The 26,523-nt window shown below is 42.4% G+C and overlaps 2 protein-coding genes across 2 annotated transcripts in view; both read left to right on the top strand.

Moving 5' to 3' along the window:
* Nucleotides 1–4,698: 4,698 nt before the first annotated feature.
* On the top strand, nt 4,699–10,514 carry plpp6 (phospholipid phosphatase 6). Its single transcript, XM_079505065.1, has 2 exons — nt 4,699–5,361; nt 9,536–10,514. Exons 1-2 carry the CDS (start codon nt 4,857–4,859, stop codon nt 9,901–9,903), a joined length of 873 nt encoding a protein of 290 aa, XP_079361191.1. The 5' UTR covers nt 4,699–4,856; the 3' UTR covers nt 9,904–10,514.
* A 6,878-nt stretch (nt 10,515–17,392) lies between these two features.
* Nucleotides 17,393–26,523, top strand: part of LOC306926136 (uncharacterized protein) — a 44,556-nt gene continuing 35,425 nt past the window's right edge. The window contains exons 1-10 of the mRNA XM_079505397.1: nt 17,393–17,538; nt 18,111–18,299; nt 18,822–18,987; nt 19,590–19,732; nt 20,700–20,899; nt 21,742–21,877; nt 21,991–22,210; nt 22,397–22,469; nt 22,922–23,174; nt 23,624–23,761. Coding sequence (XP_079361523.1) covers nt 17,407–17,538; nt 18,111–18,299; nt 18,822–18,987; nt 19,590–19,732; nt 20,700–20,899; nt 21,742–21,877; nt 21,991–22,210; nt 22,397–22,469; nt 22,922–23,174; nt 23,624–23,761 — 1,650 coding nt within the window. The 5' untranslated portion in view covers nt 17,393–17,406. The remainder of the gene's footprint in view (nt 17,539–18,110; nt 18,300–18,821; nt 18,988–19,589; nt 19,733–20,699; nt 20,900–21,741; nt 21,878–21,990; nt 22,211–22,396; nt 22,470–22,921; nt 23,175–23,623; nt 23,762–26,523) is intronic.

The following is a 26,523-nucleotide window of genomic DNA, read 5'->3' as shown; positions in this document are numbered from 1 at the left end:
CGTGCCATGGATTCACTTACGTAAACGTTTTATGGGCGCGTTCGGAAATACCGCACCGCACTCTCCTATTAGTTTGCATTGCACAGCGAGAAAAGTTGACACCAGACAGAGACGTTTTTGCCACACAGTCACACACACACACAAACAATTAAATAAATAAAAATAATAATAACCATGCAAGATATTTCAACATGACTACACACTGGACTTGTTTTTGTTTATTTAATTTGTTTATTATTTTTTGTTCTTTGCAAATTAAGCAACCGTCCGCAACCAAACCAACCTCGCTTCGTGGTCAAAAACACCTTGAAGGCCCTAAGGACTCAGGAGCCATAGTACAAGGTTTCTTCGACTATGCATGTACATCTTGGTACTACCACAGCACCAAATGCCCTTAAAACAAGGCTCCAGACTTCCCAAAACAAACTTTGATTGATTGATTGATTGATTGAAGTATTTATTACAGTTTGCAGAATTACAGTACATTTCAAGCACAACTCAATACAAAAACTGTTAACTGTGAGTGGACGACAGGTGTCGTCACGGCATAAAGCATTACACTTGTTTACAAGAGGGTCCACCGTTTTCAATTCATCATAACATTTAGAGACGTACAAATATACACTTCTATATAGCCAAAAACAGGAAATCATCATAAAGGAGGTAAAAAGGGGGGAAAAAACATACACAGTGAGGGGGGAAAGGGGTGGGTGGGGGATTCAGATTTTACGGGGGCCCTTGTTTGTGCCAAATCTGGGTTGCACATGGTTTGTTGAACTCCCTCTGGTGTTGTGGGTGTGGACTTCATTGACATATAAGGAAGTATGTAGACAGGTACATCATGGCCAGGGTGTATCGAATCTTGTGGACGACCAGACCCATTGTAAGATGTTGTACTCCGTCGTCAACCCTAAGCCATTACAGCCTGTCAAAGTGGGCAGAGGTGAGGTGGATTCGGAGGGTTCCGTTCACCTCCACCATCTGTTCTTTCCCCTCCAGGTAGGATTGCATCCAGCTCACTGATGTGCTATCAAAACCAATTGCTTTTAGTTTGTTAACCAGTATGGAGTGGTTCACTGTGTCAAAAGCCTTTTGGAGGTCCAGCATGACCATGCCGCAGTATTTTCCAGCATCCACATCGTGTTTGATGTGGTCACTCAAATAGAGGAGGCCTGTGTCAGTGGAGTGGCATGTTCTGAAGCCGGATTGAAATTTTTGTGGCAAGATACTTTTCAACCTGTTCATAGACTATTTTTTCCATCACTTTCGAGATGGTAAGAATAGAAATAGGGCGGTAGTTACCGGGATCTAATTTGCTCCCTTTCTTGTGCAGGGGGGTTAACTGGTCAGGCTACTACTTGGCCTCACTCCCCGAACACACCTCACCCCTGCCCATTTTGACAGGCTGGAATGGCTTAGGGTTGACGACGGAGTACAGCATCTTGCAATGGGTCTGGTCCAGAGCCATAGAGTAAGACAGAATTTACGAAAACTCTGTTCACTTCATGGGGCCAGTCCAATGGCGGCTCTCCTACATAGTCTTCTATAAGAATGGGGATAACAAATACTAAATACGGAAGTAGGCAGAAATTTGCATTGGACCCATGCAACAGCCCAGCTTTAATGATCTTAAATCCCTTTATTTTAGATTGTTTTGTAGTAATCGTACAACAAACATTACAGAGACTTTAGTTGTTACTGTACAATACTTTATTTGCGCCGCCCTCGTTGATAACAATGTATTTCAAACTCCAGCTTGTCCCTCCAGGCTGCATGAACATCGCTCGAGCGCTCGGTTTGTGCCCCCTCAATATCGTAACTCTTCCATTAGATGGCTCTGGTCTGGTCCACAAGATTCGCTACACCACCAAGATACCCATGTGCCTTCGCGTACCTGTCTGTCTAAATACTTCCTTAATGGGTGTAAGCACACTTGGGATTCCATGCGCGGCAGAATGCCGCGTCAGCCAGATTTCCGGAAAAGCTTGCCCCCGCAGCATTCTGCCGCGTGGGTGGAGCTTCATTTCCATCCACCAGCTGTTTAAAAACCAGGAAGAGACGCCGGCCACGAACACCCGTTTCGAATGGGATCAGTGTATTGAAACGGGGAAAATCAGGTGCAATCAGGCCTTTCAATAGACTGAGTAGACGTCTACCCGTCTACTCAGGTGCTCAGTAGGTTGATTCCTTCCGATTGTGTCGGTTGATCTGTGCAGTTTAATGCATCGCATGCAGCTACTGGAGCGGTGCCGTGTCGTTAGTCAGAAGGTTCCTTGTTCCGAAATTACTATCCCTATCTCTAATCCTAACCTAAACATAACCGCAAGCACGGGAGCAGTGCATCTCTAATCCTAACCTAAACATAACCGCAAGCACGGGAGCAGTGCATGTTCGATGTTACGGCTGCATTGAAAGGAATGATCACCTACTGAGCTCCAGTAGCTGCATGCGATGCATTAAACTGCACAGATCAACCGACACAATCGGAAGGAATCAACCTACTGAGCACCTGAGTAGACGGGTAGACGTCTACTCAGTCTATTGAAAGGCCTGATTGCACCTGATTTTCCCCGTTTCAATACACTGATCCCATTCGAAACGGGAGCCACGAACAGCTTTTGGCATCTTCGTGACACTCAGGTGTGCCTGCACATTCAGCCTGCGCTGAATGTCAACAAAGTCCACACCCACAACACCAGAGGGAGTTCAACAAATCATGTACAACAGGGGTGCCCAAAAGGTAAAGGGCCTGTCAACTCAAACCCACACAATGCAATACTGTGTTTACAAACATCAGTAGCATTACAAATTAAATACAAAAAAACCCAACCTATTCAATTTCTCCCCCTCTATTGTATTTACCATTCCAAGTGCATTTGTCTTATATGTAACACCAGCGCTGCTATTCAAAAGCCCCCTCGGGTACATTTTTGAGGGCCCTCCTATATACAGGTTTAATGTTTGTTTTAAAAAACGCCATTGACAATAAAGAGAATTTAATGTTTGTTTTGTCTCAATGTTTGTTTTACATCATGTTGTAAGATGATAAGAGCGCCCCTCACTTCACACGGGTGTGAACATTTTTTGGGGTGGGTAGATCTTGTTGAGCTGGTCATTTTGAAAGAGCCTGTTCTGGAAATTCCGGAAATTCTGGAAATTCCAGAACAATGGAGGGGGGTGAGCCATTCAGTATCCATGCATCATTTTCATTTGACCAACAACAACAACAAACTGGTTCTAAATATTCTCCTTTGACAAACAACATTGATTCTAAATGTTCTAATATGAGAACTAAGGTAAAATAAACATGAAATAAACATGGGGCGAGATATCCGTGCTTTAGGGTGAGATATCCACGCTTTGGGAGCGAGCTATCCACGGCTTGGGGCGAGCTGTCTTCACTTTTCGAAATTCCGGGGCGAGCCGTCCGGGGCGAGCCAGCGAGATGACCTGTTACCTGTAGGCCTACTACGACCATGCACAGGCACAAAAAAGGGAATAAATTAATTTCGCTCATATGCCACCAAAATGTGGAACGCCTTACCGCGTGTGGACGGTGTGAATCCCTTGACTCCTTCAAAACCGCAAAGGCCCCATGACGGCTGCAATTCAAAACTGCCCCCCGTAAAATCTGAATCCCCCCCCCCCACACCCCTCTTCCCCTCACTGTTTGTTTTTTTCCCCCAGTTTACCTCCTTTTATGATGATTTCCCGTTTGATTGATTGATTGATGTATTAACAGTTTGCAGAATTACAGTACATTTCAAGTACAACTCAATACAAAAAAACTGTTAACTGTGAGTGGATGACACCATAAAAAATTACACTTGTTTTTTGAATTTTCAATTCATCAAAGATGAATGTTCTGATGAATTAAAAATGGTGGACCCTGTGTCGTCCACAGTGTGCTTGAAATGTACTGTGATTCTGCAAGCTGTTATAAATACTTCAATCAATTAATCAATCAATCAATCAAAGTCGTGTGTAGAAATTCACGTCACATTTTAATACTCCATTTCCCACAAGGCTTTGCGATAAGAACAACAAACATGAAAAGTGTTGCTGCTTGCTCATTCTGTAGCTCCGAGATGAGGTCACACCCTGGGCACCTCCCACCGCGGTTCAGAAACGGCGCATGTTTCCACAAGGAACGCTTCTTACCCTTTTCTGCACAATGAATCAAAAAAGTGAAGGGCTAAAAAAGTTTTACACTAATTCAAACTTAGCAACGTCCAAGAAAATACAAGTTTAAACGGTTACACGAGCGTTACAGCGGTTGTTTAGTCAGCCGCTTCCATGTTTATCAAGGAAGTCGTGCGTGTGCGCGTGCATGTCGAGTGAACTGAAGTCAGTTGGAAATGTTCGACCAGGGGAGGCGCTAAAGCTTTTCAACTTCCTTGCAAAACATGCTAAACAACCACTGTGACGCTCGTGTAACCGTTTAAAGTTGGATTTTCATTGGCGTTGCTAATTTTGAATTAATGTAAACCTTTTCTGCCCCTTCACGTTTTGGATTCATTGTGCAGAAAAGGGTAAGAATCGTTCTGTGGAAACATGCGCCGTTTCTGAACTGCGGTGGGAGGGGTCCAGGGTGTGACCTAATCTCGGAGCTACAGAATGAGCGTAGGGAGAGGGCACATATGGGGCTATGCTAGTAGTATGCTTCCATTGAGAGAGACTGCTTCGCATGGACGTGAAAGGAATTGTCAAGTGACTGTAAAGCGATGAAATAAATAAATAAAGGGACGCACATCGCGAACAGCACTGCAGAACACTTTCCCACGGTCGTGCACGACGTGCAGTCGGATTATACTTTGCACTGCAAGTATAATAACAGCAGAGGAAATCGCATCAGAATGCCGTCTCCTAAAGCAAAGAACCCCGTACGCAGTGGAGGAGGAGGCTCCGGACTCGGAGGAGGAGGAAGTCCGAGCAGCACCAACAACGGCCGCTACGACTTCATGTCACTGAACCGAACCCCACCGCCGCGCCAGGGGGGCTCCGGAGACCCGGTGGCCGCCGCCCGCGGCCGGCCCCGGGCCCTGTCGGAGAGCCCCACGCGGCGCCGGGGCTCCGGTTCTTCCACGGGCTCGGCGTCGGGCATGCCCGAGGAGGACTGCATGAAGCTCAACCCCTCCTTTGTGGGCATAGCGCTGAGCTCGCTGCTCGCTATAGACCTGTGGCTGTCCAAGCGGCTGGGGGTGTGCGCCTCGGAGGACTCGTCCTTTGGCAGCATCCGCCCGCTGATGAAACTCATAGAGATATCGGGGCACGGGATCCCGTGGCTGGTGGGCACCGCGTACTCTCTGTATAAAAGTGACACTGCAGCGGGACAAGAGGTCATTCTCAATCTGTTCATGGGTAAGCAGAGTATAGTATTGTTGACTAATGAGATGATGATGATGATGATATGTGTTTGCAGATACTATGCGGTAGCCCCACGATATATGAATGAAGCAGTTCTGTCAACTCTCTCTCTCTCACGCACGCACACACCTTACCCTCCCCTTCCAGCCACCATGTTTAGCCACCCACCCCTATCCTGAGTTGTCATGTTCCCTCCTTCCCACGTCCATTCCAATACCTGTCATATGCCCGCAGTAATTGCTGTCTTCCACCAGATGTCATCTGTCATTCGTTCTGCAATCATCACACTGCATTCCCAGGCAGCTCCCCCCCTGCTTTCTGCGTCCTAGTTACATAAGTATTCCAACCATCTCTATCTTTTCCATTCTCATTCCATTCAACAGAAAATGCACATCTTCTACTCATTCAGTTGTCTGTGTTGCTCATTGTGCTTCTGGCTGGTGTCATGTCTTTGGTCATACTATGGTTTGTAATATGGACCCAGATTTGATTGAGCCTGATGATGGATGGAGAGATGAGTTGTACAATGTCCTGGAATTTAACCCCTTTGTAATGGTGAGGAGATGATGGTGGGCAAGGTGCTGCAACAGCTGACCAAATAAGTTGTTAATTGTCAAGTTTCATGATTACATAATAAGTGGAACATAAAATTGAAATTTTCCCATTCATCGAGCAGCCCTAATCTGATGTTGGCTTCTCACCTAAACACACACAGAGCACGCCCACTCACACGAATGCATATCCCTGTACGGTTGTCCAAACTGTGTACTGCCGCATTGTCTGATACCAACCTAGCCTCTCACAGGGAGAGTCTACCAGCCAACCATAAGCACTGTAGCATGCAGACACAACACTGCTGTCCGCTCCTCTGTGTGCAGAACGCGTAATGCCAAGCAGGCAGGACCACTTTAATAGAGGAAACCCCTTGTAGAGAGCAGGGGGGGGGGGGGGGGTTATGGGCAGCCATTGTACAAAACAAATAATATAAAATAATATTCTGACGATATGAACAATGATGTAGGGTGCTTATCGTACATGAATCACACAAATCAATGGCCTTTTTTCAGACTGGCAGCCCAAAATTGATTTCCTATCCAAGTATCCATTGGAGTTTGATTGGTTTTATGAACAAGGCTATGGTAAGGAGTGTGATTTGAATCTCATTAGCAAAAATTGCTGTTCGGACTTTATAAAAGTAATCTGATTCCAATCTGGATAGGCCAAAGATCTGATTTGGGATGCCACTAGTCTGTTACATTGTCTAATAGAATTGAGAAATATTTCCCAATCACCACACAGATTGTACATTGTAGTTATTGATCCCGAGAGGTTGGATGGAGACACAAGAGGTAGCCTGTAATGTATTCCTCTGTGATTGTGGCACAGATGAGGCTGACACAGACCAGAGGCGTATTTACAATAAGGCGAGGGCAGGCGGCCGCCTGTCCAAATCCATTTCTGGCCTGGCCAAAATCCATACAATGAGAAAAAAGAGGACAAAACAAGACATGAGAACTATTAAAATGATGTTCATTAACGATGGCATAATTTCCATCTGCTCGCTCACGCTTTCGTGGGCTTCTGTCTGTGGACAGTTCATAAACCTGCCTATGACATCATCAATGGTGATTCCAAGCTAATAGAAACCACAGCCTTTCTCTTCCTGGAAAGTTAATACTGGGATAGGAGTCATTGTTCTTTTATACTAGCCTTTCTCTTCCTGGAAAGTTAATACTGAGATAGGAGTCATTGTTCTTTTATACTAGCCTTTCTCTTCCTGGAAAGTTAATACTGAGAGAGGAGTCATTGTTCTTTTATTATACGAAATATTTCTTGTAGGGCCGGTTTGTATGTTCAAACTGGTAAACTAGGGGTTTTGAAATTATTATATAAGAAAAAAATCACACCAGTATGAAGTGATGGGCGCTCTTATCGTACATCATTATCACGTAACATGTCTATTTGCTCAGACACTATGATGTAAAATTCTCCATTCATTGTCAATGGGAATTTAATCTTTGTGTAAGACAAAAATACTGATTTGCTCAGACACATATGTAAATTCTCCATTCATTGTCAATGGGAATTTAATGTTTGTAAGACAAATCTACACTAATAGCTGAATATAGGAGGGGCTAGCGCCCCTCAAAAGAAGTGAGTACAAGTGCACATGAATTGTATATTTTTAAGTGTAAAATAAAAAGTATGAAAGCATGGGATTTATTTGTATGTGGTTGTGGATAAAATGTGGGGTGGGTACTGGGTAGGGTGGGTGGGTTGTAGGGCAGTATGTATGTGTTGAGTCTGGGGTGGGTAGGGTGGGTGGGTTGTAGGGCAGTATGTATGTGTTGAGTCTGGGGTGGGTAGGGTGGGTGGGTTGTAGGGCAGTATGTATGTGTTGAGTCTGGGGTGGGTAGGGTGGGTGGGTTGTAGGGCAGTATGTATTGATTGATTGAAGAATTTATTAACAGTTTGCAGAATTACAGTACATTTCAAGCACAAACTCAATACAAAGGCTGTTAACTGTGAGTGGACGACCCAATTAAGCATTACACTTGTTTCCAATAGGGTCCACCATGTTCAAATCATCAAAACATTTAGAGACGTACAAATAGACACTTCTATAGACAGAACAGGAATTCATCATAAAGGAGGTAAAAAGGGAAAAGAAATATATACAGTGAGGGGAAAAGGGGGGGGGGGGGGGGCGGTGGGGGGGGATTCAGATTTTACGGGGGCCAGTTTCGAATTGCAGCCATCCGTAGGTGCCCTTTGAGAGCGGTTTTGAAGGAGTCAAGGGATTCGCATGTCTTAATGACAGTTGGTAGGGTGTTCCACATTTTGGTGGCATAGGAGCGAAAAGAATTTAGTCCCTTGTTTGTGCCGAATCTGGGTTGTACATGGTTCGTTGCACTCCCTCTGGTGTTGTGGGTGTGGACTTCGTTAACATTAAGGAAGTATCTAGACAGGTACATGGGTATCTTGGTGGTGTATCGAATCTTGTGGACCAGACCCATTGCAAGATGCTGTACTCTGTCGTCGACCCTAAGCCATTCCAGCCTGTCGAAGTGGGCAGGGGTGAGGTGGGTTCGGGGGGCTAGATCAAGTAGGAGCCTGACCAGTTTGTTTTGGGAAGTCTGGAGCCTGGTTTTAAGGGCCTTTGAGGTGCTGTGGTACCAGGAGGTGCATGCATAGTCAAAGAAACCCTGTACAAGGGCTCCTGTTAAGGTCTTCAAGGTGTTTTTGTTGACCAGTGAGGAGATCCTGTAGAGGAATCTTGTTCTATGGTTGACTTTTTTGATTACGTTGGTGGCCATTTTATCACCGGAAAGATTAGCCTCCAGGATGGAACCTAGGTAGGTAATTTCATGTGTTGAGTCTGGGGTGGGTAGGGTGGGTGGGTTGTAGGGCAGTATGTATGTGTTGAGTCTGGCGAAAAGGATTGTATCCTGTGTGAGAAACCTTTTCAATACATTTCAATTCATTACATCAATAAAAGATTAGAAAAAAGTTTGAACTGAAGTGAATGATCAAAAGCCTGCCTAGCATGTTGTGGTTTGCAGCACTGAGGTTTGTTTGAGTGAATAGACAGAAATGGTGCCATCTTACAAGGGTGAAAAATGGGTGAAGTGCTCCTTTTAATGTGTGCACAAGTTCAGGAGAACGTGCACATGTAAAGAAAGGAGAGGTGCAAAATGTGCACATGTTCTCCTGAACTTGTGCACATATTAACTGGTTCAGTCCAACCGACGTGCCCACACGTCATAAGCAATGTGTGCTGCTCCTGTACAATGTTACGTAGCATATTATGACCTTAGTGATAAAGGGACATTAGTCACAGACCTGCTTATTAAAGCCAAAGCAATCTTTTTATAGTCACTGACTAAATAAAATAAAAGTTGATAACCCCAGGCTGTTACTGCCATGGATAATGTGGCTATAGTACCACCATATGTACCCAGCTTACCTCTTTACCTCTGTTTTAATCAGACTCTTATCTGTTTGAATAAAGATGTTTGTATAGAGTTTCATAAGGTACATCTTCACTGTGCAGATGCTTTGATTATTGTTTGTTACCACTGGGTGTACTGGACTCTTACTTCCTGTCACTCATGTCATTGCTCATAGTGATTTGTGAAACTCTTCTTCTCTCTTCCTCCCTGTCTAGCCCTGTTATTGGACCTAGTGTTGGTGGGCATCGTGAAGGCGCTGGTACGTCGGCGCCGACCAACCCATAACCGCATGGACATGTTCGCCACCTTCTCTGTGGACCGCTACTCCTTCCCCTCGGGTCATGCCACGCGCGCTGCCATGTGCGGCCGCTTCGTCCTGGCACACCTGGTGCTGGCTGCCCCGCTGCGCGTCCTAGTTCTGCTGTGGGTCGTGCTGGTGGGGCTGAGCCGAGTGCTGCTGGGGCGTCACAATGTGACGGATGTGCTGTTTGGGTTCTGGATGGGCTACTGCCAGTACAACCTGGTGGAGCTACTCTGGCTCTCATCTCAAAGCCTGCAAGGACTGCTGGTGCCTCTGGCCTGAAAGGAGCGACTGGATGAGGTGATGTGGTCAACCATGGTGTAAGGTTTAATGGCATTGTTCCATTTCTATGAAAATGTAACCTTTCTTCCAATTGTCCATAAAGAAAACAGTAGTGAGACATGATAAGACCAGAATCCCAACCATAGTAGTTTACGTCGATAAATAAACGCACTGTTCATTTTATGAAAATCTATGCTTTCTTCCAATTGTGCATAAAAAAACAGGAGAGAAGAGTATAATGGTTGGGATTGAACTTACTTGACCAAAGGTAGTGAGAAATGAACACCACCTCTCTCTCTCTCTACCCACCAAAAATGTTGAGAGAACCGGATGAAAAACAAACAAAAATGGGGACTCGCGTGTGGTTCAACTGGGAACAGCACTCAACATTCTATTCTTTTACATCCCTCTAATGAATGTATATTATTTAATATACTGTATGTGGTTTCTGGGGGGGGCGGGGGGGGGTGTAGGTTAGTATTTTCTATTTCTGATACATTCAACAACGGTGATCATTCCTATCTTATACAGTAGATGTTAATTAATTCACACTGCAAGTCATTCAATAGACTGCAGGACACTGATAAAAACTTGAAATATATTTTTAGGGTTGTTTTATTTGATTGATGGTTAACCCCCAGTTATTGTCCATCTCATAAAACAGGGCTTTGTTTGCTGCAGTCGACCCTGTACCACTGTGAAATAGTTGCACATAAACCGGTAAAGACGTTAGAAATTACGTTAGCATTCTTTCATGTAGTACCTATGACTAAACGTGCATGTATGTGTGCTGTGGTCAAGACATAGGCATTGTACTGTTTCATTTAGCAATCTTGTTTCTCAATTGCTTGGACAATAATTCTGTGGCAATATTCTTGGATTATTAATTATAGAAATCTTGAAATTGCATCAATGTACGGTACATAATTACCACACATTGATGGCTTTGCGCCATGATAGTACATAGCTTTATATCAACATGGAGGGCGAGTAAGGACGCCAAGCTGTTTGTTTTGTTGTGTAACATCTTGTGGCGGCGCCAATGATTATCAATCATTGATGGCAAATTGGACGACAGAGTTTTATGCGTTTTCTACCGGACAAGAAACGTTCTCTTTGTGCTCTCAGATAAAGTCGTGTCAGAAGTAGGACAATAATGTGCACGAGTTCCTGTGAGGTTGAAGGGACCTATAACTCCAGGTTGAAATCACTTTATACTTGCAATAATCTGTTAATTTATTTATACACGTACTGTCCGTCCGTGAGCAGATCATCGTTTCCAGTTATCAACTACTGACAATGGCATAAATGAAAAATACTGGGTGTTTATATTGGGACGTTTTGTGTTGATGTTCTAATATTTTGTGACCTGCATCCAGCCAGGTCTCTTGTGTTGCATCTTTTGTTATTTCTGAGACCTACGCAAATTTTCTTTTGTGGATTAGTATGTGCACGTGTGTGCATGTGTATGTGTCTGTGTCATACAGTATGTGGCTGAATGCTAGTATACTTCTACCATCATTAATGTTTCTAGGAGTTCAAACCTCAGTGACGCCAATGGTCAAGATGTAACTGATGACCACAGCTTTGTCACAGAGGTTGTACACCCACTGTGTGGGTGTTTTGGACATGTCACATGCTGTACTGCTTTTTATCTTAAGTTAAGATGACGTTTCATTGGCAAAAACAACATTTGTTGTTGGCAAAAACAACATTTGTTGTTGGCAAAAACAACATTTGTTGTTGGCAAAAACAACATTTGTTGTTTTTGGCTTGGCCTGAACATCCCTGTGAGTGAATGGGCAGTTGGCCACCCAATATTGGGGGCTGTCCTTGAGTAGCTGTCGTGACACGACTCACAGAAACACAGAGTTGACATGTGTTAGTCTTTTTCCAATAATGAATATAGCTATTTCTGCAATTATCAAAATAATGGTGAATGGAAATTCAGGTTATTATTGTTAATATATAATGTTAATTCATCGATGATTGATTACCAGGCATGCTGAGGCAAGACAACTAAAATGTTTTACCTGTCAAAGTGAAGTATAATTTAAAATAAGCATAATTTTAACCCATTCAATCCGGGAAACCATCTGTGCCATTTTAGATTTTAGCTGGATACCCGTAGCAACAAGTTTTTCAGATCGGTTAGGATCTAGGAGGCATTTTTAGCATCAGCATCCCCCAGAGCTCTGCAATCCCCCAGGATTGTTATATCACATGGAGGTGCAGTTCAAGAATGGAAGAAGTGTCGCAGTATGGTTCTGTTGCAGTATCTTGAATAATTTATCCGGAGATTGGGGCACATTATTTTCACGATAGCACTGGATCACCTGAGTCCTTCTTCCAAGGTTGAATCTACAGTAGACCTGAGGGTCTAGAGAGGGTTCAACATTTAACCTTCCACCATATCTCCACTACAGTGTCAGTATGTGACGAAACAACTGGCTGCACAATCAAATTGTGCAACAGGTGCCTTTTAAATAAGGCATGCTCAATATGAGGGTTTAATTGGTTATAAGAATTCAAATATGGATGTAAATACTGCAGCATGGGTAGGGAACATGTTTGAATGTTTTATGGTAAGTTACATAGGCAATAGGATTAAACAAATGGCACAATACTGACTACTTATTAACAGCCCCCTAGCTGCAAATGTTGGAGAGGAAATTGTAGTACATTCAGACTGAGAAAATCTGATCATGCCCCATTTTCACCCTGAAATTGTGTATTCTTTATAATAGTGCTTAAAAATATAAAATTTCACCCACTTCTTTACATCTGAAATTCTGTGATTTGAACAAATTTGATTATTGATACGTATAGTTCCTTTATATTGTATTGTTAATGTGCATTGACCGTTTCTTTGAGTAATGTAAAATAGGGCATAAGTAGTTAAGCTGTCCAAAATTGGTTTTGAATTAGAGCTTCAGTGTACAGTGAGTGAGAATGAAGAGACTGTTCTTTGGTACATTGGTCCACTAGTCCTACTTTACCTTATTTCTGCAATAACTGACCAAAAGCCCCTCCCACTGTTCTGTTGGCCTAGATTTTAATTGATTGTACAATAACAAAACATGCACTCTTCTGTTCTGCTACCTCATATATATATATTTTGACTATCTTTTTTTTTCTTTTTCTTTTTTTTTAATACATTCCCAAAAATATTTGATTGCCCAAGCAAGTGGCCCACTGCTTTATCACTTGACTTTACTAGGCTATAGTGGCTAACCAGCTGTATACTATACGTTATTGTCTCCACCAGCCGAATGCATGGGGGAGAGTATGTTTTTATGTTTTGTCCGTGTATGTGTCCATCTGTGGACAGCTAATCTCTGGCACCGTTGACTTGATTGCAGTCAAACTCTACACACACATTCCCTGGATGCCAGAGCTGAACCTCTGCCCCAAATATTTCACATGGGCCTGTTATAGCGCCACCAGGGGGCTTATATTTACAAAAAAAAAATGTTTACATTACACCTACAGATTTTGTCCAAACATTATGCAAATTGGTACACATGATAGTACACATCTATAGTCATGTGATCAAGATGGGTCTGTTTGATTTCTCATATTCCATCCTGATTGGCTAAGATTGGCTTCAGGAGTGACCCGTTTTGTACAAAATGCCGCAAAACATGAACGCAGCATCTGATTGCGGTGACACTGCATGCATATTCCCACTAGGCTGAGGAAGAAATGCCACTAGACTTTTTTTTTTTTTTTTTCTGTTTGTGGTGTAGTCCTTAACCTGAGCGGTTTTATTGTGTGGCACACACACACACACACACCCCTGTTTTATTGTGTGGCACACACACACACCCCTGTTTTATTGTGTGGCACACACACACACACACACACCACTATGTCATTTGAATATATTGTGAAATGTTATTTGGGGTTGATGCCGGTAGCAGGTGTTTTCTGTTTAATGTGAATTGGGGAGATTTGCCTACCGGTATGCCATAATCACTGCACTGTATGCATTTATTTCTCAATAAAATCAAAAGGAAGCAATTCAAGCAAAAGTGGTACTGTGTTTTATTTTATGGTATTCTATTCAATGCATGTCTTTAGAATGTACCATGGTACACTTCCTGTTAAACAAGGTTGATACTGTAGATTGCAGCTGCAAGCAAAATACCATGCTGTACTTTGCAAAGCAGTTAAGGTTACTCAAGAATGCAGATTGTCTTGCATTTCCAAATGCCTTCCCTCATGCACGTGAAGTAAGTTGATATCTCTGTACGCTGGAGTTGGTCTTGTTTCTTCTAATCTTCAACTCAAGTGATTAACTACAACCCTGCTACTGTTTCCTGTGAACTTGGTTTATGAAACTGAAACAACGCAAGAGGATGAATGGATGCTTTGTAGATGAGTACTTTACTGAGTATTTTCAATTCTGTACTCCACTACATCTCAGAGGCAAATATACTTTTACTCCACTACAATTATTTGAAAACTTTAGTTACCTTTTACTTTGTAGGTTTTCATTATTATTACAAAACATACTGTACATTAACCACTTCAGCCCTACCGTATATATACATTTTGTCCATTTGAAAAGATTGTTATACATTTGAAAACTTGTGAAATGGGACATGAGTCATTTCTACTTTTGGCACTTTAAGTAACTTTTGTTGCCAACTTTTGATTTCCAGACATTTACTTAAAGTTTATTACTATTTTTACATTTACAGTATTGTTGTTGCTAATTCCTCTCACCATCTTCTCAAAACATGCAGTGGGTGTGTCTTTGTCACCCCTCAAAAGGTGCTGTGGAGGGGCACGGTGGCACAGTTGGTAGTGCTGTCACCTCACAGCTAGAAGGTCCTGAGTTCGATTCCCGCTTGGGGCGCTGTGGGTGCTGGCGGCGTGTTTCCTCCTCCGCGTCATCAGTGCCCATACCTGAGGCGGGTTTGGCGAAAGGGCCTTTCTGTGTGGAGTTTGCATGTTCTCCCCGTGTCCCCTAGGGTAGGTACCCTCACAAAAAACATGCAGTAATCCTGGTCTCTAAACTGCCTCCCCCTGGCCAGCCGGGGCGCATGATGGAGGGGAAAGGAACTGGTTGGAATAACGTGTTCCTTCCACGCGCTACGTCCAACCAGGGAAACTCCCCCCTGTCAGGTGTAAAGGAGCAACTTGGACACTCAGGCATGAAGGAAGCATGAGTTCAAGTCCGTTTCTCTCCCCAGGTTGGCGGAGGGTGTGTAGAGCCCAGGATCACATTAGATAATTGACACAGGGTTGAAAATCTTAGAGTATACTCTAAGGTGAAAATGGGTTACAAAATCGTGGGATAAAAAATATATATATTAAAAAAAAAGTGCTGTGGAGGCCTGGACGGTTAGCTCAACCGTCTGGACACCTAGGCTGCAAAACCAGCTGGACACGTGCTGCAGGTTCAACTGACTCTCTGGTAGCAGAGACTTTGCAGGCTGCCTGTGGCATATTTGCTATGCAAATAGACCATCCAGTTGGGATGACTGGGTGAGGTTTAACTGAGTGTTTTTTTTTCTCCCTGGAAATGAAAACGTTGTTTTAGAAGATGTACATTTAGCTTCCTAGTTTTCCAAATTTACCTCATTGGTACCTGAAAACTGACTTTATACATGATCAGGATTAATAAATTAATTAATTAATTAATTTAGTACTGAAAGTGTTTGAAGCGTTCCAAACTGGTTGCATGTGGTACAAATAAGTGTGTCATCCCCCTGTGCAGGGATCTGAAACCCATAGGTCGAATGTAGGTCATTCATCATGAGTCACCAGTCTGTTAAGTGCAATGAATAATGTGAGGACAGTAAACTGTACTTTGTCAAGTTGACCCGTAGCCAGCTAGACACGGGTGAATTGGTCCAATCACACTGTATAAAAGGCAGCAAGGCGGCAAGGCTCATCATCCCACTTGACCAGCTAGCTCAAGGTAAGAGCTGTTTTACTACATGTCTAGAGCTGTTTTACGAGTGTGGACTGATGATAGACTTTTAATTAAGTGTGCTGCTTTGCAAGTAAATTGAGAGGTTTGAACAGGTTACATTTTTAGGTTATAAAAGTCAGAGGCAGAGGCGCATTAAATCTTCCAATGCATAATCAGCCTTAATTCTGTTTCATCCCTTATATCGTTTCTATTTTTTCCTGCAGTGCTTTGTACTGCACTGTTGAATGAGTGGTTTTTGATAAGTGGGGCTATCATCAAGCTAATGAGTCCTCGCTGTTGTTGTCCAGGACAATAGGTGGCATTTAATATATCACACAATCAACAAGTTGTAAACAACATGTAATTGTAAACCCAACTCTTGTTACATGGGAAGATTATTGACACATGAGACGGTTCACACCAAATATGATATCGGTCTTCTACAGGAATACACTTTGCTTTTGTCTAACACTATGACAACAAGCTGGTTGAATTGTCATTGAACTTGCTTCTCATTTTGTATTGTGTATTGTCTTTTGGATGCACTGCTACTGAAATTTCAATAGCTGCAAGTAGGCATGTAATATATCGATATTAATCCCGGCGATATTAATCGATTTAATAAACACAAATCATTTTTTAGAGGGGGAGATAAGTCACAAAAAAGAAAATCTGGAAAATGAAACGTTACGTGTATGCCTAGCTGCAAGTTGATCTACTGTCTGATAGGCAATTAATACCATTATGCCTTTTTGATACTAATACTCATTTACTTTTACTGCTAATTTCTTCAAGTAGGTTTTGCATGATGTGCTATTGTAATGGGAATAGTTTTACATTGTGGTACTTTTGCTTAAAGCAGGGGTGTCCAAAGTGTGGCCCACGGGCCAAATGCGTTCCTGGGACGAATTTTACCTGCTCCCTATATAACTGGACTCTTTGCACACAGTACACACTCACTGTCAGAACATTCGTCATTGTTCCCCGAGTTCCTGGTTTTGTTGTTCTTGCTTGTAAGCCTACTTTTATTTTGAACTTTTGAAAGTTTGGCCTTTTGGCTCTCCTGAGCTTACAGCTACTACTCATTTGTTTGTTTACCCTTTTCTGCCTAGGACTTAAATAAATATTTAGATTTTGAACCTTCCTGTTTGTGGCTTTGCATATTGGGTTCAGTCATCCCCTTATCCTGACATGTATGTGACTTTGTTAAAGTCCGAAGGTACATTATGTCAGGAGATGTAGTTGGCCCTTGGGTGTTTTAATATTTTCTAGAAAAAAGTTTGGACACCCCTGGCTTGAAGGATCTGAGTACTTCTCTGAATGCAGTGGACCTGAGATGAACTCTATAGCATGTGGGGGCGGGTGGGGTGACTGGAGTCGAGGAATGAATAATGTACCGCATGCAACAATGTTTCCCAGGGAATGGGCAACGGGCACTAAAGCTAGTGCAGAGATGCAACTCCAAAAATAACTGCTGCACAGAACACCATGTTGAATATTGGATAGTTTCTATATTATACCAAATGGTTGAATTTGCCTGCTAACTGTTTGTGTTGCAGCTCAACTCCAGTTCCAACATGGTACACAGAGTGGCAGTGATTGGGGCAGGCCCATCTGGCCTCAGCAGCATAAAGGCTTGTCTGGAGGAGGGCATGGTGCCCACCTGCTTTGAAAGCAGTGACGACATGGGTGGACTGTGGAAGTTCAAGGCAAGGCTAATGGGGGAATGGCTCTATTATTATTATACTACTGTAGAGCCAGTACAGAAACTGCACTCAGAATTAAAGTGGCACTATGTAACTTTTTTTAATGAATAAAATGCTTGTGTCCAATGATCTGTATGGTAGAGTATACTATTAATACGTGTAGTCTCCTGTCTGCGCTTCTGTTATTTAGATTGTGTCAAAGGTCATTTCTCACCTAAACATGGGATCTGGCATGAATTTTGACCTGATGGTCAAGATTCAATTTATCCCCTGAGCAAGCAGACAGGCTCTATGGTAAAAATGTCAGCAGAAAACCAGTTCCAAATCCGTGGTAGAAGAAGTTACATAGTGCAGCCTTTTCTTTTCTTCATAAAATGCATATTTTCAGGATGACATATTTTCAGCATGACTTATTCATAATTTGTTTAATTTTATATATGTTCTTTTTATAAGCTTTTATTATATTTGTAGTTTTCAATTTCTAACCACTTTATTGCTTTGAAAGTATACTTGATGGGTATATAAAGTGGACACTGGACAGATACGGACATTGACCAAAAACTGTTCTTCTCCAGGAAGTGTCAGAGCCTGAGAGAGCCAGCATCTACCGCTCCCTGACCATCAACATCTCCAAGGAGATGATGTGTTACAGTGACTTCCCCATCCCTGCTGACTACCCAAACTACATGCACCATTCTAAGATCCTCAAATACTTCAGGATGTATGCAGTGCACTTCAAACTGCTCCAACACATCCGCTACCAGGTAACTTAAGACCCACATCATCATGCCATAATCACTGTCGGGCAGAAACCTATCTCCATTTTCATTAACACTTGATCATACTACGTAGACGCAAAAAGTAGTAAGTAGCCTTGCCGAGCCATGAGGCCCATAGGGCAGGAGCCTATCTCCTGTTTCTGTAGGGTGCGGCAGCTTGATGTACAAGTACACCCCCTGGACATGATGCTAGTATGTCGCAGGGACTCCTCAATCCAACCCTTGATAGCCGCAAGCTGAGCTCAAAATGTGGTGTGAATCGACACGTTTTGAGTTTGTAGATCTGCTACTTTTGCTTAAAAATATGGAAATATGAGGTTTCTACCCGACAGACGCTATGGACAGAATTATAAAATGGGCTTTAGATCCTTCTCTCGTCTCCTACAGTATATAATTTACTTGTATCCCATTGTGATATTTATGTCACAATGGTTGTGACTTTCAACTGCTACTTAAAGAAATGGATATCAAAATGACCTGGGACTGGACTTTTTGTTTCCATTTCAGACCTCTGTGAAAAGTGTCAAACAGCGGTCAGACTATGCCCGCACCGGTCAGTGGGAGGTGGTGACCGAGAACAAGGACGGACAGGAGGAGAGGCATGTCTTTGATGCAGTCATCTGCTGTGCCGGCCATTACACCTACCCTCATCTACCACTGAAAGACTTCACAGGTGAATGCAATATAATGTATATCTCTTTGTTTTCTTTTTTTAATCAATGTTATTGTTTTTAAACAAAATTATAAAAATCCCGGGAGTGTGAGACACTTGATGAAGGTCCAGAGGGACCAAAACGTCTGTCAATTTGAATAAAAGCTGATTCTGCTGAGCAAGAGCAGTATGCAAGCTTTTTGTTCATGAAATACTTTGCTTCAGTTGTCACTGTCCAACGCACCTGCATCTGAACAAAGTGGATGTGCCACTATTTCCTTTGCATAAACGTATAAGACATGACAAGACAAACTTTACACAATGTTTACATATATTTTGCACTGAAGCAGAAACACAACTGTATAAAAAAGAGAATAAATAGGATCGACGGAGCGCAAATGCTCCAGCTATTTCCATTATCATCCTTTCGATGTATGTCCGGCACATTAAGAGTTGGGTAAAAGGGCCAAACCCTATCATAGATTTATCTTTTCCTCTTTGAAAGGATATAAAGGATATAAGTTATCCTTTCAAATGTCTATCTTGACTGTAGTGAAATCACATAATGGAGCCATCACTTTGTACCGTCCGTAAATAACTTGCTGTGTGCACGTGTGTTGCAGGAATTGAGACTTTTGAGGGGAAGTATTTTCACAGCTGGGACTACAAGGGGCCTGAGGACATGCATGGGAAGAGAGTGGTGGTCATCGGCATCGGCAACTCCGGTGGTGACATTGCTGTCGAAGGCAGCAGAGTGGCAGAGGAGGTTGGGAATTCATCTTCATTCATATTTTTATTCTCCCCATATACTGTATACTGTGAGATTGACCTAAGCTATAGTGGTTCTCAGCCTTTTCTGGATCAGGGCCCACTTGATTTTCTTAAGGGGTCTTCAATGTTTTTCAGGCCAAGAACCCCACGGGATAGTTGAGAAAGGATGAAGCTAGCCTTGTGTTGCGAGACTAATATCACTGCGTGGATATTAGTCTCGTCCCTCTCAGTATTTGATTTATTTCGCAATGTCCCGCCCCATATTTGCATATACTGGCCCCTGGTTGGTTATAGCCTGGCTCCAGACTCATCTGCTTGGCTCGTCACCATTTTGGCCGTGAAGTCCTCCCACAATTGAGAGGGGGCAGACTTAATCTGCAATATGCATTGCAAAGGCAGATGAAGGCTGGCTACACAAGGTCTAGGATGAAGCAGCCAGGGACCCCCACTACATATTGTATAAAATTGTGTTGCAGATTACACTTTTTCATAGACTTGACAGCATTATCATCAGTGTACAGTATGTTAATGTGTATTTTCAGACATTTAGGTTAAACCAGTTAACTGTCAATACTTTCACTCTGTCTTGAAGTTATCTGCATTAACTCCTCCACTATAGTAGTCTACTGCTTCTCCCTCTACACCAAACATCTTTGCAACACAACCCATCTACAAGCTCACAACGCCTCGCAGCGAGACAGGCGTTGTGAGCTTGTAAATCTATTTTTGGATAAGGCGCTAAGGTCTCCTCAGAATAGGCATGCTAGGGTTCAAGAGCCCCTGTTGAAGACTCCTGTCTTAGAGTGTTCACGGCCCACCCATCTGACCACTTATCACGGCAGCAATCTCCTCATGGCCTATGAGAATCGGTGGCATAAGCTATATAACGGTTAGCTTTAGCTATGATTAAATGGGTTAGCTGCTAACCCATTTAATCATCCATCTCTCTGTTTCCTCTGAAGATGTACATGAGCACTCGTCGTGGTGCGTGGGTCATCCGCCAGGTGTCGGACAACGGCGTGCCGGTGGACATGAAGTACAACACACGCTTCGTCCATATCCTGTTCCAGCTGCTGCCCATGAGGATTCTCAACTCCATAGGCGAGGGCATGCTCAACGCCATGTATGACCACACCATGTACGCCCTGCAGCCCAAGCACAGGTAACACTTGTAACAACTGTTTCTCTTATCACGTAAAGTCACAATGGCATAATGGTCTGTTCTTTGCATAGATGCCTTTCTTTTATAGACATTTTTATTCAGCAGATGTACAAGCTCATGCACAGCCCGTCACTTTGTTTGTTTGACATGCATCTGAAAGTTTCAGAATTGGGGGGGGGGGGTTCTGTGGCCAAATGTATATCAATTTGGGGGTCCTTGGCACAAAGTCGTTTTTTTCCCCTCTTTCTACAGTGCGAGTCCTGTATGTCAAGACTCCATTGTCCATGTAACACTTAATAACGTTATAACGTTGTTATAGCTTTCAAGCCGGGAACAACTGTATAGTATAGTTGTTGCATCTATCTATCGTCCGTTGAGCATACCTATGTGGACACATTCCTCCGTGCTCACATTTTTGTGGACAAGGAATGTGACCCATTGACCCCTGCAGGGTTGGAATGAGCTCCCACCACATAATAAACATAGAGAATAAATCAAGCTTTAAAAAGAAATGGAAGGCAGCGGTGATTAGGAAAAAAATATGTTTAGTTAGCTTGTTGAGTGTTTGATTTCAATTATTAGTACAGTAATAGGATATACAATGTTTAGTTTGTAGTTTATCATTTGTAATGTACAGATTGTAATGTAATATAATTTATAGAAGGTATTTTCCCCCCTTTTTAGATATTTTTTGGGTCTGACTTAATTCTAGCACAGTATAATGGCAACTTAAGTGCTAATAGTTTTACAGAAAACTTTGCAAGGTGTTTTTTTTTATAATCTGCCTCTAAATGCGATGGGTTAACCTATGTTGGGTGGTTGTTCATTGCCACTGGTAACAGGCTGTTCAGCCAGATCCCAGTGATCAACGATGACCTGCCCATGAAGATCCTGTCTGGGAGTGTGGTCATCAAGCCAAACGTGAAGGAGATCCGGGGCTCTACTGTTGAGTTTGAGGATGGCACTGTTGTCGAGAAGGTCGGAAGAATGCTTTGCTTTCTAGATAAGAGTTTATTGATGATATCAAGCATGAATATATGTATCAGTTTGAGCCATTGCGGCTGAAAGCTAAAATTTCACCTTTGTTCCAGGTGGATACCATTGTGTTTGCCACAGGATACAGCTACGGTTTCCCCTTTCTTCCCTCGAGCATTCTGCACAAATCTGGTCATCGTGTGAGTCTGTACAAGCATGTGTTCCCCCCCACCCTGGAACATCCTACCCTGGCTGTGGTGGGCTTCATTCATGCCCTGGGAGCCATTATGCCTCAGGCTGAGATGCAGGCTCGCTGGGTCACAAGAGTCTTCAAAGGTGAGGATTCCAGATACCCATGAATGTATTTATAATTAAAATATAAACTGCGTGTTGCTAAGGATGTGTATAGTCGTCTTTAGGTCCCTTTTTAATGATACAAAACTGGATCGCTGTAATCAGTTTAGTTATGAAAAGAAACGACTTTGCCACTTTTATCTCAGTTTACTGTCTGTTGTTCCACAGGGTTAAATAAGCTGCCTTCCAGCCAGGCCATGATAAAGTCTGTGGATCGTGACACCGAGGACATGGGCAAAAAGTATGAACTATATTTTGCAATATTATAACCACCAATAAAGTGTACAGTAGATGCTCAAACTGACTTAATTCCACCTGGGAAGCAATAGTTGTATTATTCTTATGCATCTGCTCTACAGAAAGGGTCTCTAACCCCCTTTAGAAATGTGCAGATACCCTGTATAGACTTAAACTGTATGTTTTGTTAATTGAGTGAGAACAATTTTGGACATTAATCTAATCATCTGGAGCCAGTTGCACCAACTCTCACTAAATTTAGCCTAGATGTAGATTAAATGGCTAAAGCCTTTAAACTATGACCAGGCTAATTTTAAACTTGGTGTGAGGTGGTGCAACTAGCTCCGGGGGGCCCCAAAATGATTTGGGGTCCCGAACCCCAGTTTGGGAACCACCTCTCAACTGCTGTATATTGACGGACAATCACACTCACTTTCTTATCTTGCCTCCTCATAGCTACAATGTATCCAAACTGACGCCCATTCAAGTGGATTTTGTCAGCTACATGGATGACCTATCTGGTGAGATTGGAGCTCGACCCAGCCTGCCCTGGCTCTTCTTCACAGACTATCCACTGTTTAAGAGGATTCTGTGGGGGCCCGTAACAACCTACCAGTACCGTGTGATGGGAGCAGGGAAATGGGACGGAGCCCGCCGAGCCATCTTCACGCAGTTTGACCGCATGCTCCAGCCCCTGAAAACAAGAAAGGTGAGCAGTTGGTTACCGTTTCCCCCTCTAATCCACTGTTTCCCAGTGGGTCAGGACTGACCTTGTGGGTCACCGAACAGAACATCCCCCTCTTTTCGTTTCCTACAAAAATCACACGTGTGAAGTGAGGGGCACTCTTATTATCGTACATCATCAGACACTATGATGTAAAATTGTCCATTCATTGTCAATAGGGAATTTATTGTTTGTGTAGGAATAAAGTTTATGAACTTACACTTACACTTACACTAAAAGCTGGACAAGCGCCCCTCAAAATTATTAAGTTAAAAAAACAAATCTGTTATAAACATTTCAAAAGTATTTCATGAATAAAATGTCCATAAATGAATCCAAAAGGGAGTAGAGCCCTTGGCGGCCCCAATCAACTTTAATAGTCAGTTTTCACTTTTCAAACGACTTTCACTTTTCAAACGACTGTCTCTTGCCAGGTGGAAGAGCCTGAGAAGTGCATTGCTGGCCGTCTGATCAAGTGGAGCCTGACTGTCATGGCCGGAGGAGCTGTTGTCTACTACATTCATGCCCGTGATCCCTCCACCTTCCCTACCCTCCTGGCCAGACTCCGTCCACAGACAATCTGAACATACTACACTTATTCGATGACATGAAAGTGCCAACTCTTGAAGAACCACTGTGCAAAGTTATTGGCTCAGACTTGTAGGATTAACATCAATGATGCATCTCATTCTGTATACATTTCTGCATTAGGAGCTAAAGTGAACTTTGTCTTTCACTTGCATTTATGAACCAGAATAAGCTTTATTCTCACTATTCCTCCCACAGGTTATGGTAATTGGGGATGATTATTGGGTATCCTTATATGAACATGTTAATCAATGTGTAGTTCCAGCCTGTAACTGATTACCCATGTCAGTGACTGGTGTTCATCACATTTTAATTCACAAGAGCCTACTGGCATGTTGGGATTTACAGGCTTTACAAAAACACTATTTTATACAAAGAACTAAACTGAAAGGCACTTGACTCTTGTAGCACACTATTTAACTTATAACTGTATTTTTCTAATGTCCATGTACATACTGCAAACTGTCTAAATAAATTGTTCAAACCGTTTGTCCACATTTTGTAGAACTGTTTTATTTTGGTAAACGATAAGAGTAAAACAATAACTTAGGAATACAGCACATCATTTACAAAACACAGGCATAGTCGAGGTGACAATGGATCGATGTAGACACCAAATGTCTTTGTTTTACAATAATTGTAAAGTTTATTTGCAAGTTTAGAGATCACCTTAGTTGTAATGTCATCCCCTGACAATTAAGGACTGGTCCAATGTTACCCCAAATATATTACCGACTTTGATCCAATGTCGTTCCAAACAATATTAAAACGTATTATTAACATTTTGTTCAAAACGGACCAATCCTGCAAATTTTGGAAGGCAATCTTATAGCCAAGGTCCGTGTTGATCACATGACTATAGAGATAGTGTATACCGATTTGCGTGATGTATGGATAAAATGTGTACGAGTAAAGAGTAAAGAAATGTGTTTTGCAATAATCGGCCTCATGGTGGCGCTATAATAGGCCGTTGTGGAAAAATTGGGGCAGAGGTTCATCGTTGGCATGCAGGGAGTGTGTGCACAGTTTGGCATTGACCGGGCCAATGGTGCCGGAGATTAGCTGTACACACACTGAAGGAGATAGCTCTTGATAATAACAAAACAAATTGTGCAGTGAGATACTTTAGAACAGCCCTCTAGGAGCACGCTATCTGCGCGTCCTTTTAGTTGGTGAAGTTACCTTAGTGACAAAGGTATTAAGGATTTAACATGTATTTAATCAAATTGCATAAAGTTAAAAGTATTACAGATTGAATAATAGAATGAAATGTACTACATTAGATCTCATGGGCGTCAGAATGCTCTCCCTTGCTGATTTAATGTACAATCACCAAGTGACAGTTCGTGAAGTCTGCACACTGGTCAATACTTTCCCTGCCCATTTATACATTAACATGATGCCAAATCGGTGAATTCCAGATGACGATTCTTTGCATGTTCCCCTCGATACTTCTGCTTTTCCTCGAGGTTATTCGGTGGTCAGGTTAGTCAGAACCTGTAGGACGAAGCATAAACCTCCCCTGCACAGTATAGAAATATGGAACTTTGCAAAACATGTCGAGAGGCCTTGTGACCTCTCCTTGCATCATAGTGACAATTTTAGATTTCTATCAACCCTCCCATGCATATGATCGGTAAATGCTGTTTTTAGGAAAAACACAGTTACGGGAAAATGGGCGTACAATGTATTCATCATCTTATGGTCATCTCGATTAAAGGTTAAACAAGGATGGATCAAGATCACGCTGTACTTAAAAATGTAGATTAAAGGTTAAACATGGATGGATCAAGATTGTGATATACTCAAAAATGTATAATAAACTTGTATTTAATTACATTATGCCTTTATTAATAGATGGCTCAAAAATGTATAATAAACTTGTATTTAATCACATTATGCCTTTATTAATAGATGGCTCATTCTTCAACATTAATGATTTAGATAATAATATGGTCAACTGAGTATACTGATTACAAATCTCTTCAACCAATAAACCAACAACACACACACACACACACTCGCACATGGAAGACGTAAGTATAACTGGACTGGATGTCAAACCTCGTAGCATATGCGAGTGCCACAGCTGAGCTGACGGAGGAAATGTCAGTGAAGACGCCGGGGCCCCTCGCTGGAGAAGCAGGTTGTGCAACTCTAGTCTAGAGTCTCATGGGAGATTATGTGTGTGCGTTTGCGTGCATACTTTAAACAAGGACTGCCTTGCCCATAACAATGACACTAAATAAGGAAGATTACCTGTTCCCCTTTAAATCTGAAAAACTTCAACCCCATGGAATACAAGATGCATGATTTTGAAAATGATATACACCCCGACAATAACTTCTTTAATAATGTAAATAATAACTGTGAGTATTACACTGATGATCAATTCAAAGGTTTCAGTATGGAAGGTGCCTTTTCAATCATACATTTCAATGCAAGTCTGTATAAAAATTATGGTAAAATTGAGAATGATCTGAGGCAATTCAATACATTCAAAGTCATTGCGGCATCCGAGACTTGGCTAGAAAAGGAAAAGGGCTATGATGTGGAAATTGAGGGATATGAGTTGTTCACAATTGATAGGACAAATAAAAAAGCAGGTGGAGTTGCATTATACGTTGATTCAGCTTTGAGATGTAACATAGTTCCAGCAATGTCAACTACCATTGATGGAATTATGGAATGTCTAACTATAGAGATTGCTGTGGAAGAATCAAAGAACATAATTATCAGCTGTGTA

Source organism: Electrona antarctica, assembly GCF_951216825.1.
Source record: "Electrona antarctica genome assembly, chromosome: 7".
NCBI classification, from domain to species: Eukaryota; Metazoa; Chordata; class Actinopteri; order Myctophiformes; family Myctophidae; genus Electrona; species Electrona antarctica.
This window is presented reverse-complemented; position numbering and strand designations above follow the sequence as displayed.